The sequence below is a fragment of the Habropoda laboriosa genome, unplaced genomic scaffold (genome assembly GCF_001263275.1).
Source record: "Habropoda laboriosa isolate 0110345459 unplaced genomic scaffold, ASM126327v1 scaffold22, whole genome shotgun sequence".
Lineage (NCBI taxonomy): Eukaryota > Metazoa > Arthropoda > Insecta > Hymenoptera > Apidae > Habropoda > Habropoda laboriosa.
In genome coordinates this window covers 1,982,907-2,002,873 of record NW_017100261.1, presented here as the reverse complement: position 1 = coordinate 2,002,873, position 19,967 = coordinate 1,982,907, and the positions used below count along the sequence as shown (strand labels likewise).

Genomic DNA, 19,967 nt, shown 5'->3' with positions numbered 1-19,967 from the left:
TCGCGGTAATTTCCTGGGCTTCTCTGCGGCGGCGAAACAGTTTAGCCCGGCATCAATATTAACCAGGTCAACTTATAACCTCGTAGAGAGCACGTAATCTCGTAAAGAGCGTTTAAACACATCAATGTGGTTCCGTGTCGTTTTAAATTCGCGTGTCATAGGTTGGAAAAAGGCCGTCCTCAAGGCATGCTATCGTTCACCACTGGCACGTATTAAATAACCCAATTTTCAAAACGTACGTACACCAAGTTCGTGCTCGAACTTTTCCCTTTTTCGTTTTTAATTTTTCTCTGATCGTTCGAGCGTATTTTCACCCCGTTTAGAATTTCACGCAGAAAAAAGGCAACGGAAGAAAAAATGAAGGTAGCCTCGCGAGAGGGTAAAAATTGGAACTTTGGTACAAGTTGGAATAGTACTTCTCATTGGCATATGTATATCGGAAGATGGTGTGTGTGTGAGTAAAAGGTACGAACCTGTCGTTGTCACGCGATCTGAGTTCGTCGATGCGCCGTCGGCGTTCCTCTTCCCGTTGCTCCCGGAAGCGTTGCGCGGCGAGGGCCTGCTGCCTCAACTCTTCCAACTTCCGCTGCCGCTCTTCGTTCTGTCTCTCACGGACGAGCTTCGCCCTGTCCACGTCTTTCGCGCTTCCCGTCGACTCCCGTCCTGGGAACAACCGCGCGAATCGATTACCTCTCCTCGTCGTTAGAGCTACACGCGGATTTCTTTCTTTCTTTTCTCTTCTCTTTTGTTTCTGCTTCGTACAAAGCGTGTGTATGTGTGGTCTTTAATCGTTTCCCGGACGAGTTCACGGTGGCAGAAGCGTTCTCTCTACGGTTGCATTTATAATACAGATCTCTACTTGATGAGATTAGAAATTTACCGCGTGTCCCTTCGAACAGGACGAATTCCGTTGGAAACAAAGAGCTACGCGACGGTGTATAGAACGTAATCAACGCGAAGGTGTGCGGTTCGATATCTACAAATTCGTGTTAACTACTGGAAAAACGAAACGAAAAAGAAAATATCAGAAAAGATGAAGAGAACGTTCGCGAGAATTTCTTTATGGTGCTTTCGCGAACATCAGAACACCACTGCCCTTGAAAACGTGATACCTTCGTTCTCGCTAGGATGATCACCGTCGAGGGAGTCCTCGTCGTAGAAACTTTGCCGGCGCTTCACATCTGTCGAGAAGAAAGCGAGAATATGTGCGTACGCACGTGAGATTCGGGTAATTGACGAGCGTTAAAACTCGCGTAATCGACACACTGCAAGCATGCGACCGCGGACATAATAACGAGTCACAATAATTAGCACATCTCGCGGAAAGCTTTGGCTTGACACTTCTCAAATGACACGTGATTCTTTTCAAACAGTTACATGCTTCATGCAATTCTCACGGCCGCTTTTTTTAAACGATTCTTCGTAAATATAAATTGTGTTCTCCTTCAGGCGAGACACGCGAGTTAACCCTTTCGTCAGCGTGGACCAAACGAGATTAACGAAATAGAATTATTAGGGGGGGGGGGAGGAAGAAGAAAGAAAAAAAAGATGCGAAATTGTGGCTTCTATGGGAATATTTTTCCGCAACAGATTCGATTACGACGACGAAGATAATCAATTTCCGCGAGTCGACGCGAGTACACTTTCTTTTCCCTCTCAACCACGGCACGGCTCGCAGCTGTTTTATCAGCTGGTGAGGAAGCGGCGAGAAATAAATTCCCCTTCTCTCGTCTGGCGTTCCCATTTTCCCCGGGAGAAAAAAAGGCCATCGTTTTGCTCCCCCCGCGCGCGGATGTCAACCGTGTTTCTTTCGCTCGGGCTAATGCGATTATTAACGCGTGGGTCGCATACGCCCCACTCTGGTCTTTCCGTTCAGGCCATCTGATATTTCGCTAACTTAAACTATGCAACTACGGCGATAATTTGTTAAAACAAAAATTTTTCCTTTGCTCTATAGCATATCTTAAACGTTACCTTTTTCTCGATAACAATGATTTTTCCAATCTTATAAATATTGGAAGACATATAGGGCGAAAAGCAAAACTGTTAGTCTGGACAATGTGGGACGCATACGACCCACGCGGCGTGAACGGAAAGTCACCGAAAATCGGTCCGGCACGAAACGTGTTAACGTACTTGAGAGTAAAAAGTGAATTTTTTTGTAACACTAACAGAGAAACGTTCTAATTGGACTTTTCAGGATTATTCGAAGCGTTATTCGAGGATTACAGGTTAGAGCAGTGTTCGATGGTTGTTAAATTCCGACGTTTCGCCTGGAGGTTGAATTTAAAAAGCCCATTTGGTAGCCAATGATTTGTGACATGAGCACGGTGCGATTATTAACCCAAATCCGAAACGACACGCGACATTTTCAGCGTGTCCTGATCAAGCTAACTGCGATGTTGGCGAAACGTCGGAATTGAACCCTTTGAATGCTGTTGGCGCCCGTTGGCGCTTCGGAAATTTGCTCGCGCTGTGCACTAGGCGTCTTTCGGCACAGTTTCACTTTAATTTAATCCTTCATTTTTGTCCTTTGCGCGCTTGCGTCTTAATTTAGCAAATTTCAAATTCAAATAAAAACGTAAACTTTTACGAATTCTTAAGCTTTCAAAAATTAGAACGAAAATATAAACTTTCACGAATCCTTAAACTTTCAAAAATAAAAATTGAAATTTAGAAATTTGTAATTTCTTAAGTAGAACTTTAAAATTGAAGAAAATTCTAAACTGCCGAAACGAAAGATTTCGCGGCCGCGATTTAAATCGACCGTCTGCCACGCGCGTTACATACTAAAATCTGCCGCAGCGAAAGGGTTTACAGCCACTGTCCACACGACTCCAACCCGGAAGCCTCCAATAACGATTCACATTCTTCCGCATCGAAGATTCCGCCTTTCGTTTTATTTCACTAATTTCTGCAAATTTTTGTTAATCCGACATGAAGCTTTTAAAAGAAACACATACACACATACACACACACACACAAATGAAGTCGATGCACAAGTACACACGAGCACGCGGAACGTGCACAGAATACGGCTGGTAACGCGAGCAACTGATGAATGCGGTCATTTCCAATTTCGACGGGGGATTACTATTAATACGCACTCGTTACGCGGCGCATTAAATTCCGTGCAAACATCGCGACGAGTTCTCGGCGCAAAGCACACTCTGTCCGTTATTTACCAAGCTGATTATTACCTGACGAATCGGTAGAGGCCTCGTCACCTCCGATTTGGGCGAACCAGTGCATCGTTTGTTCTGCGGAAGATAAATTCGAATGTTCGTTCCTACGGTATTCTTTCGTTCAAACAAAACCCCCTCTCCCTTCCGTTTATTCAAACCGAATTTCACGCGATCGACACGCCTCTACGTGTTTGTGTATTCAATTTATTAGACGATATATTCCGGCATTATATATCACGGAACAACGAACAAGATATAACTCGCCCATCTGTTAATCTAGCACAGTTGAATCTCTATCCAAGAAAAGGCAGCGAACCGGTACAAAGAGAGAAAAAATGGGAGGCAGCTACAGATTTCCGTTTTCAAAAAGCACAGAGTACATAATTCCTAACTAATCCTCTTTCGCCGAAAAAAAAAAACGAAAGAAACTGCAGTATTTCTGAATCGGAGAGAAGAATGGTCAGCGGGTAGGGAAAACTGGCTAATATTTCTGCACGCGAAATTCACAATTTAAGGGTGCATAAAGTCCCATAAATTTCCCCCCGCTGTACTATTAAACGTGCGCGAAGAATAACGACGCAGTAACGGCGGACCAGCGAGGGGGATTTCCGCGATGGAAGCGCGCAGACTTTTCGAAAATTCACCGGTGCAAGATCGTCTTCTATCGCGCAAATCGCGACCGTCGTTAATTGTGAATCTCCCTCGTTTACTCTCGACACATGGCGTTGATTCCCATTCAGAGAGAGAGAGGGAAACGTTTTATCCGACGCTGATGCTTCCGCTGGCTGATCGCAAATGTCGCGCGTTGAAAAAGCGCGACATTCATCTCGCGCGCCACGTCGTCGATCATAATTGATAATTGGAAAACGAACGACCGCGGTGAATGGGGGCTCGGAGCGCATAATTACAGAAGGGGAGCCCTGCAACGTGTTCTTTAAGCGATCACCGCCCGATTACGGTCTGCAGAGTTGCAAATGGACGCCGAAGAGGTCAATTATCTCCGTCGGAAGTTGATGGAATCTCTCTCGTGTTTTGTTCGAGGGTTTCTTGCGATTAAAGGGGACATGAAGAATCTCATCGTGAAGAACTACGTAAAGTGGGGAAGTGTGACTTACTTTCCCGACCAGCCAATCGAACGAGGGGGAAAAAAAGGAAGATGTTCGAATGGAAGCCGTGAGAGCCAGAGTTCGGTGCGTTTCCATCGAACGTCAGACCGGAGGAAGACCGCCGCTACCTGCCGATGTTGTTTCCGGCTGGTGATTGCAAATGTCAGAAGAGAGGAAAAAGTGTGAGAGAGAGATGGAGAGAGAAATGGACCGCCTCGTGGCAACCGTTGATGGTAATTGGACGTTTCATTAGCAATGCGGATGCGGAATCGAACGAGACGGAGAGAGACGTCGCCTAAGCGAGAGTATCCAGCGAAATGGAGGTGAAGTGTGCGAGAGGGAGCAGGTTCGCCAGAAAGGGGAAGCAGGGTGAAAGCGTTTCGACGTTACGGATATAAAGTTCTGTCTCGGGGAAAGTGGAGAGGGTTGTCAACGGGGGGAAAAGCGCGTCAGCAAATTAGGAAAAAAGAACATACACCGTATTGAAAACGCACGGTGCACTAAGCGTGCAGCACTCGCGTAATGAACACACCGGCGGTCTAGTTTTCTTTTCCACGGGAAAGACCTCGAGAGGAGAGCCTCGATTGAGGTGTTATACGTGAATCAATACCCTTTCGCAGCCCCCCAGGCCCATCGAGTGCCTCGGGCAACGAGATAGAGAGAAAAACTTGAAGGATATTATTTGTACGCGTGTGTGTGTGTATAGTATATACAAACGTGAGTAAATGAGAGCACGCTCCCTTCAAGGTGATTACAGGCGGGGAAGAAGAAGATGGAGGGGAAAAAAATTTCCCAAGGTAGAAAGAAGAAAATCCTCGGGACGATGATTCTGAATTACAGCGGTCTCGAGCCACAATGAGTCCCGCTTGCCGCGAAAACGGTCGAAAAACGTCGAGAGGCCCTCGGCGCTTGGGATATACACACGTCGGCTCTGTTAATCTTCCGTCGGCTGGAAGTGAGTCGGAAAACAATGGAGATTCAAGCCTTTTCATCTGGTTCCGTAGGCCGCGTCGGAATTGAAATTCCGCCGTGAAGAAACCCAATTGTCGGAGCCAAGAGAATGCGAGAGCGAGAGAGAGTCCTGGATCTGCGATAGTTTCCACCCATTTCTGAACCTTATCTCCACTAGAACGTTCTGTCGCAGACTCCTAGGCTTCATCGGAAGCCTCGAGTCGTTCGATGAATACCAAGAGTCCGTAATCTACGATTGCAAACTTATTACTCGATCGAACAATTTCAGCTCTGCCTTGGTGGAACCCCGGCTGCCTCGTTACCTTATCGACGATTTCAAAGGGTAACTGGAAAAAGCTCGATAAGACGACGAAGCCCCCCTCGATCGTTTTAATTTTCCCTCGACTTTTAAGAAGAAATTAAAACCTCTTATCGATTCGTAACGATCGGAGAGAAATTGAATCGTTCTATAAAAATACGAACACCCACTCGAGAGAGAAGTAGGTCGAAGAGTAGGAAGGGTACTTTAAGCACACAATAGACATGAAAGGAAAATGCATCTCTCTCTCTCTCTCTCTTAAATGAACCACGTAATTTATGCCGTTAGTTCCACGTTCGCGATTTCTGAACATTCGACGCGAGAAGCAATCGAAGAAAGGGTGCAAATAAAAGGATACACGTGTTCTTTAAACGAACGATAGAAAGACACGGCGGAGGTCTTTTCTTCCGTGGAAAAGAAAAACGACAAAGAACGCGTTGCCAATTGAGCGTCCGTATACCAGCCTATTGTTGTTGCCAATAGGAATGCGCCTGGCTGGATCGCTGTGTTACAATGCGACGCAACGTTCCATGAAACAACATAGCGAGCGTATCTCGGATCTTCAGAAGGTGGAAAATCCATGCGTGCACACAAAAGCCTTTTCCAGTAGCTCTCTGTCTGGCCAACGTACCGTTCGAGCTTCGATACCTTCTCCAAAATTCTTTCTATATACTTTCGTAAATAGAAGAACAATTTCGAATTAATTAGTTTTCCAGGATTGGATAAATTTCCAATTAATAACGAATCTTAGTTTAGCACGTTGACTGTCACGTTGGTCACCTGTGACCGGAAATTGTTTCCTGAATGGGACCACGATGGCCATTAGTGTCCGGAGGACCTCAAATGTTTAGAATAATTAACAATAAAATGAAATTTCGAATTAAAAAAACATAATAATATTACGCTTAGAATAATAAAAATTTTCTCGCGGCCCTCTGAGAGTAATATGCAAATTTTGCGTGACAGTGAACGTGTTAAAAAGGTGAAAATATTTTCGAAGAAAGATCCGAAGCCATAAAATTCGGTCACACTGACCCACAACTGGTTGAAACGCGCCTCTTTAGGTCAGCATGTTCCTATTTCCGCGCTGGCAAGGTCGCAAAAGCATCTCGCGGGCTGCACGTTGAAAAATCTGTCAGTAGATACAGCCAAGGGACTCTGTTAATCTTCCAGCGTTAGGAAGTGGGTCGGAAAACAATAGGAATCTGTTCTTCCCATCTACCTTCGCGCACCGTTCTTACTATTTTTCTGTCCTCACGGCACTTCTCGAGCCGACTGCCTCTCCACTTCAAACCACCCTTTTCTCTATCCTTGCTCCTTCAGCTACTACTCCACTCTTCTGGCTCATCGGTACAATATTCACGCTGCTCCTCGAATAATACATAATGCCGAGCGGCGTCCGCTTTTTCACCGGTAACAACACCACCGCGTCCAACAGACGATCGATGATTTATTATCGGTTCCTTTCGATCTCTCTGTCCGTAACCACTTCAACCTTCCGATTCGTTATTACGTTTTTAATATCACTGCGTTGATGTTTTTTAATACACCCCTCTCTTCCCGTTTCTCGTGTTATTCGCGATTGAATTTCATAATCTCTCGTGGATTAATCAGCGGTAATTACGAGCATTTAATTTTCCTCTTCGACGATGGAAAAGAGAAAATTGCGAGGGAGAAACGCAAACATTAAATATTCAAAAGGACTGTTTTGACCAGAGAGCTAGACGTGTAGAGCATTTAATTTTCCTCTTCGACGATGGAAAAGAGAAAATTGCGAGGGAGAAACGCAAACATTGTGGGAATGATGGATTGTAATTGTAAATATTTAAAAGGACTGTTTTGACCAGAGAGCTAGACGTGTGGTAGGATTTTTTGCGTGAAGTAAGAATATTTGAGCTGGAACTGTGGTGTTTGAGCAAGAGTGCGTGACCATCCAAAGATTTGAGTGGACGTGAAATAGAAAAAGAGAGGAGGAGAGAAAGAGCGGGTGAAAGAATAAAAAAGGCTGAATGAGACATGTGAGAGGTAGTTTCACAGAGATAGAGAGAAATGGTCACAGAGCGAGAGTTATAGAGAGCATTGAGAGTGAAGAGTTGCGAGTGTTAACCCTTAAAGGCTACCATATGTGAAATTTCACCCTATGCGAGTTTTGTTTTAATCTTACTGAAAAACGCTACCACTGACAACACTGAGTATTTACTCACGCTATCTTCAGTGACAACGTTATCACGAAACAGTTCAATTTTACGACTGGATTCACATAATTGATTCAAAGCCACCGAGTTTCTATCGCAATTGTATCCGCAATCTGCCAGAAAAATGGCAAAAGGTCATCAACGATAATGGAAATTATTTTGACCACTGATCTGTTTTTATCCTTTTTAGATAAAACTTTGATTATACTCAAAAGTTAGAAGAAGGAGTTAGCTTGGTGTGATATTTCACCCATGATACCATTAACGTGATTTTCTCTGATAACAGCTTTTAAGGGTAACAGAAATAAAACAGAGATACTCCAGCAGTTAAACACATCCGTTACTCTTCAAAATTTTATTCAACAGCTGTCTGCAACCCGGCAACCCTCTAAACCTACAACAACAACCTTGAACTAGCTCAGCAAAGTAGCTTCTATTTGCCGCGAGTGCAGCCATGAATACGTTTAAATTCAGTTTCATCGAGTCGAAACAGCCCGTGCATACGTACCGACGGTGAGTACGGGCTGCGATTTAAACGCACCGCGTCGAGTGGCTCGTATTCCATTTTAATGGAGGCACGTCGGGAGTCTGCGGGTGACGATCGAAATTGTCCTGGTTTCTCATCCTAGCGCCACCGGAGTGTTCTACTAATATTTAACGAGCGAACGAGGCTCGCGTGTGCAACGATCCCCCTCTTTCTTCTCCACGGTTACAACCGCGTGTAACGTTACTTTGTTTCTGTTTCTGGCCTCGAGGCCTGATAATTGTCCTTGCGCTTAACGCTCCTCCGTCTGAATATTCCTCGAGCACGCTTCTAATTACCTTATCGACGAACCGGCTTTAATCCCCCCCTCTAATTTCACGTTTATCTTATCTCTGTGGAAATATTGTAGCTCCAGCCAGGAAAACGCAACGGGTGAAATTTCTGCTTCCTGCGATAATAGAGGATGTAACTTTCAACTTGCTATCTCGCTCTGTGTTCAACCGTGAGATTCTCTCTCCTTTCCTCCTGGTATTCAAACGCCAGTGGAGAGAACAAAATTTCTAGAAGCTTTTAAGCCAACGTGTTTTTCCCCACTTGAACGTTAACGACGAGTTCGATTTAAAAAAGATACTTTTTCCAAGGATCCTATCGCGGCGGAGATTAGAACGTGGAAAGCACGAGTAAACATTTGGAACGAATCTCTCTCTCTCTCTCTCTTCGCGGTTCAAACGGATTTTTCAGGGCTCGACGATCACCGATTTTTCGTTATCCTTCCGGACAAATGCGCTCGTTATTATCAATTTCATGGACGCCACACCACATCCTTACGGTTGATTAAACATCTGGCTTTGGGTGAGGCGAGCTAGAAATCCGCGCCGGCTCGACCAACCGATGGAATTAAAACGTTATTAAATCCATTTCTCGTTTTACAACGCGCGCTGATATTACGTTCGTTATCTACCGTGGACCAGATATTCCAGCTATGCATTCAGAGGTAGCTCGGATATACAGATCGATTTTTTCGATTTTACTCCGAAAGTGGAATGCGTATTCAAGGGTATATTGTATTTTCAATTTTTTTTTCTCTCCCTCCTCTCTCCATTTCAATTGTACCGGAGTGTAATAAAAAAGAAACAAATTCTACCGAGCCTCGTGTGACCTTAAAATTTCAATCCCGAAGAGATAGAAATAGTTGGACGGGATAACCTCGAGAAGTAACAATGACACTCGTTAGCACGTTGATTCGAGAAGAAGTAATGATTTTGCAACGATCACTGAACCGAATATCTCTCTGTACCGTGTGTTTTTTTTTTTTTGCTCCTCCTACTCTTTCTCCCTGGCTCTCGGTTCCGTTAATGGGAAATAACAACGGCGAAGTTTACGCCAGCTACACCTTTACGTTCGAAACGACTCTTTTGTTTTCGCGAATTTACAGCCACTGATCAACGAAAAAAGGATTCCCGTGACAGCTGCGCGCGGCAGCAGCGTTACAACACAAAAATTTGCCGGAAGGTTGCAAAAAGGGAAACGAAATGATACACCTTCCCGCGGACGAGGCATGCCGTATGAGAGGAACCTAAACGCCCGTTCTTTTTCAACACGTACATACACATATGTAGAGAGAGTGAGAGAAATGTATAATTGAACGACCATGCATGAGGTGTGCGCAGAGATTTCAGCGATAATGCCGATCACGTGTGCAAACGAGTCGATAAGGGAAAGAAAAAAAGGAACGAAAAGCGACATAGCATCGCAACAGTTACAATATATATACGCGTGTTTCAACGTGATCGATCGAATATATTTATATATATCCGTGCCGTGGATCTCCTTTTCGGATCACGTGTAGCCACTATGTGACTGCTTACCCTTCGTGAGAGAGTGGCGATTGTGTGCAGAACTGGACCTTTGGTTAGTGTCCTCAGAAGCGGCTCCAGCTGCAACAGAACGAAGAAGGCACATCAATTTCCCTATACGAATTACGATTAGCCATCGGGAGGATCGAGAACGACGAAGAATCCACAACTGGACGTTAGTCAAACACATTTTTTCTAAATATACAATTCAATTTTTCTTATAGAAACAGTGAACACTTCAAACCGTAAGCAAAGTGTTTGCAAATGTTGGATTATTTCTAAGAACACCCGGTAGAAATAATCAAGCGAGGACAAACATGTCTCCGTGTTCTTTTAGGCAAAGACACTAAGGCGTTCGTCTGGTGTTCGTCTTCCAGTCCCAGCACTGTACACTGCGATACAATAGAGTAAACAGTTCGTAGGTATAAACGGACCCCAGCTTTCCCATTTTGGGTGCCCAAAGACTATTTTATTTCAATAACCCATTTCCAATAGCAAAGTTCAGAATCAGTTGAAACGGTTCGAAATTAAGGCAGAGAAAGGTAGACTGCTCCATTTACGGTAGAACCAGCCGAAAATATCCCTAGAAACTAGCCCATCGTCTCAAGTTCTCTCCCCGTTGACGTTCGCGCTTCCTTTTCACCCTGCGAGGTCGCATGTCTCTAAATATCGCCGTGTGTCGTGCTTGCGTCGGCCACTCGCCACAAACTATTCATCAAAGTTGCTCGAACCGTGTGTGTTCGAGAGAGTGAACGTAGAGAGAATAGCTCCCTTTATGCCGACACATCCATTGACTCTGCATATATAAGGCTAACTATCGCGATGCCTGCGTCTTTCGCCCACGTCGCTAACAAGCTTATTATCTGTGTCTTCATTAGCCTCCCCTCTCGCCTCTCTCACCCTCCTTGTTCCATTGCTATAATAAACGCCTTCACCGGAGAAATTCAACTTTCCGTCAAACAAACCGCGAGCCTCGTCCCAATTATGTTTCCACAATGTGAAACAGTTCGTGTAAATATTGTGGGAAATATCTTTGCGTAACGTGCAGGCTAATTTCGATTTTTTTTCTTTTTATAATATTGCGTTGTACAGAGGAAGATGATGGAACGGTTACTCAATGAAGTTAACGATTTCCACTTGCCACTTTCTATCGTGCACGCGTTTGTTCTACAGATCACGTTGGCAGTCGTTGCATAGTGTCTTCAGCGTGTTTTCTGTCTGAATGAATTGCTGGTTGAATGGATGTTTGAGAGTGTTGAAGGTATTTCTGGAAAATTTGGTGAGAAAGTATGTATATAAGTAAATGAATAATTCTTGCTTTACAAATATTTCATCTATCGCATAAAGGCTATTATCCCTCCCCATGAAAAGAATTGATAAAAAATCGTGCAATAGGAAAATTAATAATATAGGATTTAACGATGGTTTATTATATGTAACAATATTATGGAACAAAATTTCTGAGAATTATATATTTCCAATTAACCAAGTACATTAATAATTCCTGTTTCCCAAATATTTCATCTATGATTAACATTCGTATCGCACAAAGGATATTATTCCTCCCCATGCAAAGAGAGGGATTTCCCCCAAACGATTTGAAAAAATTGATAAAACATCGTGCATTAGGAAAATTAACAATGTAGAATTTAACTGTGGTTTATTACACGTAACAATATTACGGAAGAAAATTTCTGAGAATTATATATTGCTGATTAAACAGATAAATTAATAATTCCTATTTCCCAGATATTTCACCTGTGTTCAACACTCGTATCACATAACTCACGACAATATTCCCCCCCGTATGCAAAGAAAGGGATCTCCTCCCGAGCCATTAAGAAGCACAAAGCCCCGAACGTATAAAATACCCCGACAAAAGCCCCGTTTTCACGGTTGATAGCTCGTACAATAACGTAATTCCGTCGGACAGGTTACACTTCGCGGCTCATTTCGCCATCAATCGATTTCAACTTGCAACACCCGCCGTGTATCGTCGCGAAAACCTTCCCCACCTACCGATACGTCCAATATTTCGTACACGCGGTGTCCTATCTACACGGCGAAATCGCAAGGCGTTCAATTTATCGCGGCACAATGGACGCTGGGAGGATCGATCAACGATCTCGAAACGCGCTCGTAAAATATCCCTCCCCGCTTATAATCAGCAACCAGATCCGTTTTGCGAGAAATTAATTACAATCCCGTGGCACGTACATACGAGTTAATAAACCGCCGCGCGAAATCGACGTACGTTAAATATTAATTAATTTCCGTTACGCGTGTGGTCGTCGTAATCGCGAGAGGCAACCCTCTGTAAAACTCTCGCCTCGCTCTGTAGACTGTAGAGGGAAAGCAGGCTGTGCGTCGCCTAGCGTAAAGTTTCCCTAGGCAAATCCAACAAGGGTAAACGTCGATAATCCTCCGTCATAAAAGCAAGGAGGCCTCTCTCTCTCTCTCACCCTCTCGCTGGTTTTCCGTGAACGAGCCACATTACTCTATCAAACCGTTTCAGCCCAGGTGTGCTGCATGCATGCAACGCGAGCTCTGCGGCTAAAAAACGACGTGGCTTCATTTCCATCCTTTGGGCCCAAGTTTCTCTCCTCCGTCCGCCATTATGCACCGTCGGTGGTCGTCGAGTCGATCGTGCAGAAGTCGCATATGTCGCGAAGAAGATCGATCGTTCGGACGAGGGATAAATCGATCCGCCGGAAAATTGGCAAGGAGCTTAGCTGGATATCGTCTTGAGACGTAGCGTTGTCCGTGGAGAAATTTGTAGCGCGAGTTGTGCAGCAGAGAGACATCAGATTTCTCGGCTAAGCTAGCTGATTAATAGCGCAATTCTGCGGCAGCAGCGTTGTCTGCGATTCCACAACGACCACGCGAAATAGCAGCGTGTGTGTCTGGCGAACACGTGTGCACGAACGACGGAGCCACTTCGCAAGGAGAGTATCCCTCTTTGACGACGCTAATTTCTGTCCCTCGAGACAATTTCATCCGGGTGGTAGTCGTTTCATTAGTCGCTCGTATTTTCCGCCGTTAATTCGTCGAATATTCCGCCCCCGAGCGAGTTTCCGCGAGAGACGAGAAAAACACGGCTAGGTACAATTTAAATCGTTAATTAAGGAGGGTAAATTGCCTGAATTACAAGCAGAAAACTCTCGCCGGTACCGCGAGACGCTTAATACGCGTTACCGAAACGAAAGGAGGATAGATAGCGCGGCTAAGTTGCTGGAAGTTTAATGCATCCGCGACACAGATCCATTGAACCGGTGAGCAAGTTTTCGACCAGGCCAAGCCCTACGTTATTGCCTGGTTATCAGAAATTCTAGCCGCGGCGAGCAGGGAATTACCGCGTCGCGGCTATTACCGGAAGAACGTAAATGATTCTAGCGTAAATTGGAGCTGAAGACCGTTGGCTATGATAACGGTTGTGACCGGGTGTTAAATATTATCGCAGCGGAACCTAAGAGAGAGAGAGAGAGAGAGGGAAAGTTCGTTGTCCAGGTTGGGTACGATATTGAAATTTACACCAGTTTCATCGGATAAATCGTCCCAAAGTGGGAAACTTCTCGTTTCCTGATTTACGGCTGGCGATATTGCCGGACGAAGAGAAAGAGGGACTGCATTAAGGGAAAAATCGTTTTATCGAGCTTTCCTCTCCTTAGCTCAGTCTCTTACTCGTAGCCTAAGTGCTCGTCCATCCACCTCCGTCTCGCGACGCGTATCCTTGGAGAAATTGTTCTCGAGACCTGGGTGTCCCTTCCTCCTATCCAGAGAGATCCAAGCTATTAAAACGTCACTATCGTGGATCGTCGTGGCGCGATAATGAAAACCGAGAGGCCATAATTCCGACGAAGACGCTGCCGTAATTTCAATGGATGGACCGGGGAGAGATTGTTACTCTCGCGAGCGAACAACCTGCCATTACTTTTCGTAACACGCGTGACTGTTTCCTCGGTGCTGTTGAAAAGAACACTCGTCGTTACCAGACGAAAGAAACAACGACCAGAGTAATTTCCAGCTCGAAGAAAAGATGCTGTCGTGTTTTGTCAACCGTCCAATTCTCGTCTGACACCATATAATAAAGGTTACCCGAAGTTCCTTTTGTCCGAGAGAGACATTTTTCCAGCATGCAAATTAACGTCGACGTTAGAAAGACACATTACCGCGATGAATAAGAGAGAATACGAGACCTCGTAGAGAGATAACTGCACGTAGAACAGGTGAAGTGTATTTTTCAACGATCGTTCAATTTCCATTCGAACGAATTCCGCTTATCGGCCAACGGTAGCTGGACGAGAACGCGACTAATGACGGTGCAATATTGAACAAACAGCGGTGTCGGTTGAAACCGTTCCGGCGATAAAACGTTGTTTCAAGGATGCAACGTATTCCGCGCGGAAATAAGTCGTCCTGTGAAAAGGGGAATATAAAACGTTATCGAATGGTTAGGGTAACAACGAAGTGTTAGTCACGGTGGTTGAAAGAGGGAATCTGTGTGTGTGTGTGTCGGGGCCTTTTTAAAAAAGAGAGAGGGACACGTGTGTGAAGTGTCGAGAATCGAATGGAATCGAATCCGTGTGAGCAAATTGACATCACTTTCACGTGTGAACGCATAAAGGAAGCGACGAGAGGCGGCGGCGTGGCGCACAAGGATCATAGAGAGTGTAGCGCGAAGGAATAAAAGGAGACACCCGGAGGAATAAACATGAGACACGGAACCACTCGTATAACGAGCACGTTCGTCTCGACTTCCCGTCCTCGGTGCTCACGCCTCTGCCAACCACTTTCGCCACCGCTAAATAATCTTCTGATTTACCGCCTCCTCTCTTGCTGCCGCGAATCGCGAATAATCGTCCTTCTCGCTACTACTCAACGTCCACTTTCGCTTCTGGTGGCACACCGACGAGCTTTTCCGGCGTCCTTCCTTCCGGAATTAATTTCCACCCCGGGAACGTTTAACGACACTGAAATAATTTCGCGTAGAATTTGAAAAAGTTCACCGCGTTGAGACTTTTTCTTTCTTTTCTCGTTTTCTTCTTCCTCTCTTTGCCACTCTCGTTTGGCTTTCTCGTTACGAGCGCGCGCGGCTTGAATTACGCGCAACTACCATGGAGGGAAAGCTTCGTTGACGTTTGAGCGTTTGTGCTGTTCCCTTTGCAGTAATTACTATTTCATGAAGCTTCGATAAATAGAACAAAGTACTGTTTGCTGTGCGAAGAAGGAATACGTTGTTCTTTTCTTTGTCCGAATTTGTGTTTAGTCTTAACGAGGGTTGGAATCACTTATGAGTTTAAATATCATTTTTCTGTGATACTTTGATTTAAACGTTGAAATTTACTCGTGTAGTGGATAACTTGTGTCGATTTTACGGGGGTTAAATATGTTTTCTTCGCTTCCGAAAAATCTTGAACACTCTTTTGCTTGCAGGACTATAATTCAATTGATACAGTAGAAGAATTTATGGAAGGAATTTTGGATTTCTCGAGTACTGTTTAAAATATTTTTAAAAAACTAGGCGTGTGAGTCCATTGGACCTTGACGAGATGAGGGCTAAGAGAGTCTGTCCGAAACTAAAGAAGGCGGCAGTAATACATTTTTTTATTACCTAACCCATTTGCATCATTTAATAGGCCCTTAACACGAAATTTTAGTAGTCTTCGATTACTCACAATATGAATACCCGCATATATACGCTTCCGCGATAGCGACCAGGAAAATTAAAAAGGTAATGATGCACTTGTAACACTTTACACAACTTTTCACATATTAAAAAAAAAAAAAATAAAGAAGGTGTATTATTTATACAAAAGCTCATATTCCGGTTCATGATCTTTCGTACTTCAAACACACCTTTTGTTTAGGCGTGAGCAATTTACCAAGTTGGAGTATGAAAGAGAGTCTTTCGTGTATGCTCACTTCAAACGTCAACGTTAATGACGATTGAATATTTATTGAATTTGGATACTGGACGGTGATGAAATAATGATGTCACGAGTATAGATAACACTTAAATTATGAGTTTATTCTACTATGGTTGACTTGGAAAAACGTGTTAGATTGTGGTTATAATAATGTTTGTGTTGAACCGCTGATAGAAATTTAGAATCTGATTTTTCTTTTAAGGAATGCGTGCTTAAATAATAAATGCGGACATGAGAAAGTGGGAATGACGATGTCTGATTGGTGTTTTAAAAAGGGTAGGGGAAGCCGCCGTGACCCTCAGGTACTGCAAGTACCTTCGAGTGGCATGTGTCGGATTTTCCCTCATACCTTAACCGTAGCAGGTAATATTTTATTGGTTGCCCTGACTCGGCCAAGGTAAATGAAATTAACACGTCCGATGTAAAATTCTTAATCCTAATACAAAGGGGCAATCGTCGCTATGCATTCAAAAAAAAGGTAAAATATGCACAATGGTTTTTACTGAAGATTAGTTTTCCGCCTTAACACCTTTACTCCCTTATCAGTGTATGTCACGAACCCTGATAAAGTGAGCTGCAATACTTACATAAAAACACAGTTTACTCCCGAAAGCCTCGTTAAAAATTACGCTCCGGGCCGCGAAAGGCCCAAAATCTTCGAACCAACGAACGATCTCCAATTCCGAAACCATCGCGTTACGAGAATCAGCACCGGCAATTCCAAATTCCCAAGAAAGCTACACTTCATAAGGTCCACGTTAAAATATTCAAAGACGATAATCTTCTGGAGAAGAGCTATTCGAGGCTTTCATAGACGCCGTAAACGTCCGTCAAAGGCGATCCCGTGTGATCCCGGTCGAGCGGCAAGCTCGTAATTCTCGCGGTACGACAACGGCTCGCGCTCCATAAATTCCTGTCGCGGACAAAAGGATCTCTTACGGCGCGGCGGTTATACACTCGAGACGAGGGAATATCCTTCTCTCTCTCTCTCTCTGTCCTCGTCGAATCTGCATTCGCGCGCGGCTCGAATTTACGAAGCCCACGGCCACGGCGAACTATCGAATGTCGCAATGTGTTCCGCAGCGGTGGCCCGTTAATGCGAGCGTCGCATGCACGCTATCGCGCGGCCAGCAGAAATTTATTGGGGCCAACGAATGCAATCGTCGCCTGTTCCTCCCTTCGCTCCGTTGTCTGTCCCTCTCGCCGTGCAACGTCGAATCTCGCGTGTCTCCCGGTCAATTGCAATTATTTGTCCGGACAAGATGCATGAACGTGCCCCGGTGGGAAAAATAAGTCGAGGATGTAGTACTTGATTGTTTCAACCTCAGCTCTCAGGCTTTTAACCCTTTCGGTACGGTACGAGTGTCTGCCACGAGGCAGTACTCTCTCTGTGATCGATCTGTGAAATAATTCATACGCGATAGCGTATTTAAAAGGAAAGTTTGTCGAGCAGAAATAGATTGTCGCTATTGTAGGAGTTGGGGGAAAATTTGAGACAAGGTGGGAATCGAAGCTGTGAACCTCTGGCTGGCAAGCTGGCACTTTGTGCCTATAGCCAAGCCTTCATTTCTTCAGTGTTATTGCTCCTTTTGATGAATATAGAGACTCTGAACTCGTAATATTTTACGTCTGCCGACTAAAATCGACGCTCGTACATACATAAGTGAGCGTTTGGCTGACATCGACCTTAATCGAAAGGGTTAAGAAAAATTGGAAATAAATATTTCCCGAATCTTTGCGCTCCCAAGTATCGTCCCTTAAAATATTATCTACCTTAAAGAAAAAGAGTACTTTCTTGTACATAAGTGAGTGTTTGGCTGACATCGACTATAATCGAAAGGGTTAAGAAAAATTGGAAGTGAATATTTCCCGAATCTCTGCGCTCCCAACTTAAAATATTACTCCAAAGAGAAAGCTTCTTCTCTCACGAAAATTCCACTTGGAATAAATTCTCCATGCACGAAATTCATCGTAAAAGTTTGTACGATGCTCGACTCTGGGTTCAGCTCGAACGCGGTTAGTATCGTTGCGCTCCCGATGTGTTAATCCCGGAAGGGCGAAATTCTAGTAGTTGGTGTGGTGATGGTGAATAAGATGTTTCTCTCCGTAAGAATATATACGGAGGTATATACGTATATATTAGGTCGGTGTATGTTGTGATTGGTTGGACGTTGAAGGTGGTGGAAAAGAAGGTCTCGAAAAATGCGGAGGTGTGATCGGATATTAGGAAACTGGTGGAAGGAGAACGCGAGGGTGAAGGTGGTGTGCAAAAGTTGAAATAATTTGGGGAAAACCCGGAACGGGGAAAGGGATAGGAAACATGACCATGATGCGACTTGAACTGTTTTATGATAGGGAAGGAATTTGTTAGGGGCTAGGAAGACGGCTGGAAAGGACTGTTTATTAATTTATAATGTGTCACTGGCCGGTGGGCTGCGCGACCGGACAAAGTTATTAGCTCGTTGAAGGTGGTCCTCGTGCAACCCTAAACTCCACGTAAAGATCATCGAACGGTTCTCCACGTGTCGTACACAGTCTCGCGCGCAATATTCAGACAGACAGGCTACGAGGGTCGGCGATGAAGCCAATAACGCGGACAGGAGCGCGGATATGAACACGTTACAGCGACCAGTTAATTCTTCGTCGTTTCATTTCCGGTTCGAGAGGGGGGCCGAGTTCATTTGCGCGTCGTTACGGAGACTCGTGATTATCCCGGCTGCCTCTCCCGGTTCATGCGCGTTCGCCACCTCTGCTCGAATACATTTCAGGGACCGACGAGCAAATATCAACCGTTTAACTAGTTGGCAAACATCGTCTAACGCGTTTAGCGGGGCGTTAGCTAAACTTGCGGACTACGCGAACGTTCAGTTTCAGCTGGCCAGGGTACACATCCTCGTGAAGCCCCGAAGGGACTTGTCGCGACCGTGATCGATGATTAATTCCATAGACGAGAGGTCCTGGCCGGACCGTGTATGTATATGCGGACGAACCGTCGTGTTTAAACATGAATCTGAAGGGCTTCGACGTTATTAGGCATTGTCAGATGATCGATTGTTCTTAGGTTCCTTTTATCCAAGAAATTAGAATTCAATTTTGGAGGTGATCGCTGACTTTGCTCACCTAATGAATTTTTATCTTTGCAAGTATTTAACCCTTTCGCTACACTACCGGACAAATATTTGCTATCACTGTGCATTGCAAGTTGCACAAAAATCTGTGGGAAAAAGTTAGGAATTGTAAGAATTTTTCTGTGAACTTTTTATCCTTCAAATCACTCGAAATGAAATTTTTACTCTACAAGTATTTAACCCTTTCGCTACAAAGAGCATGCATGTCTGGAATCACTGTGCACTGCAAGTTGCACAAAAATCTCGAAATAAAGTTAGCAATTGTAAGAATTTTTCTATAAAATTTTTCATCGTTCAATTCACTCGAAATGAGGCGAAATTAAATGTTTTCTCTACAAACATTTAACCCTTTCGCTACAAAGAGCAAGTATGTTTGTGTTACGCGGCACATACCTGCACTACCCTAAGGGGAAAGAGCCCTCCATAAACCGGGTCAGGATTTCTAAATTTTGCATCGTTCGAATATTTCTCCAAATCCTGACCCGTCGGTAGAGACAATAACTTTATGAAGCCATTGATTCTCCATCGCATTCCTTATAAGTCCCTGTTTTTTCACCGATGACCGAGGTTTAGAATTTTTACTTTGTTTCTTTCATGTATTGTTCACCTCAGAGTGCTTCATAAGTTTATTACCTGTACCGTTCCGGGTTTCGAGGCAAGCGGATTTTCGCGACGGTCACCCAGGGAGCACGTGTTCTACCTGAGAGTGACTGTTTGCTTGGGGGTGGTTATTTTGTTTCTCCTTCCGCATTTTTTCTAACCTATCAGTTAAAATGTCAACCACCACCCTCGCTACTTCCGACTAATGACATTAAC

The 19,967-nt window shown here is 44.4% G+C and overlaps 1 protein-coding gene across 12 annotated transcripts in view; it reads right to left on the bottom strand.

Moving 5' to 3' along the window:
- The window catches only part of LOC108572791 (caldesmon-like), a 268,746-nt gene that overhangs the window by 17,010 nt on the left and 231,769 nt on the right, over nucleotides 1-19,967 (bottom strand). For 6 of the 12 annotated variants that reach the window (XM_017935078.1, XM_017935079.1, XM_017935075.1 and 3 more), the window contains 4 exons: nucleotides 10,109-10,177; nucleotides 3,201-3,260; nucleotides 1,113-1,181; nucleotides 474-663 (listed from right to left, as the gene is read on the bottom strand). In XM_017935078.1, coding sequence (XP_017790567.1) covers nucleotides 474-663; nucleotides 1,113-1,181; nucleotides 3,201-3,260; nucleotides 10,109-10,177 — 388 coding nt within the window. The remainder of the gene's footprint in view (nucleotides 1-473; nucleotides 664-1,112; nucleotides 1,182-3,200; nucleotides 3,261-10,108; nucleotides 10,178-19,967) is intronic. The other 6 variants (XM_017935086.1, XM_017935082.1, XM_017935077.1 and 3 more) reach the window with 5 other exon arrangements.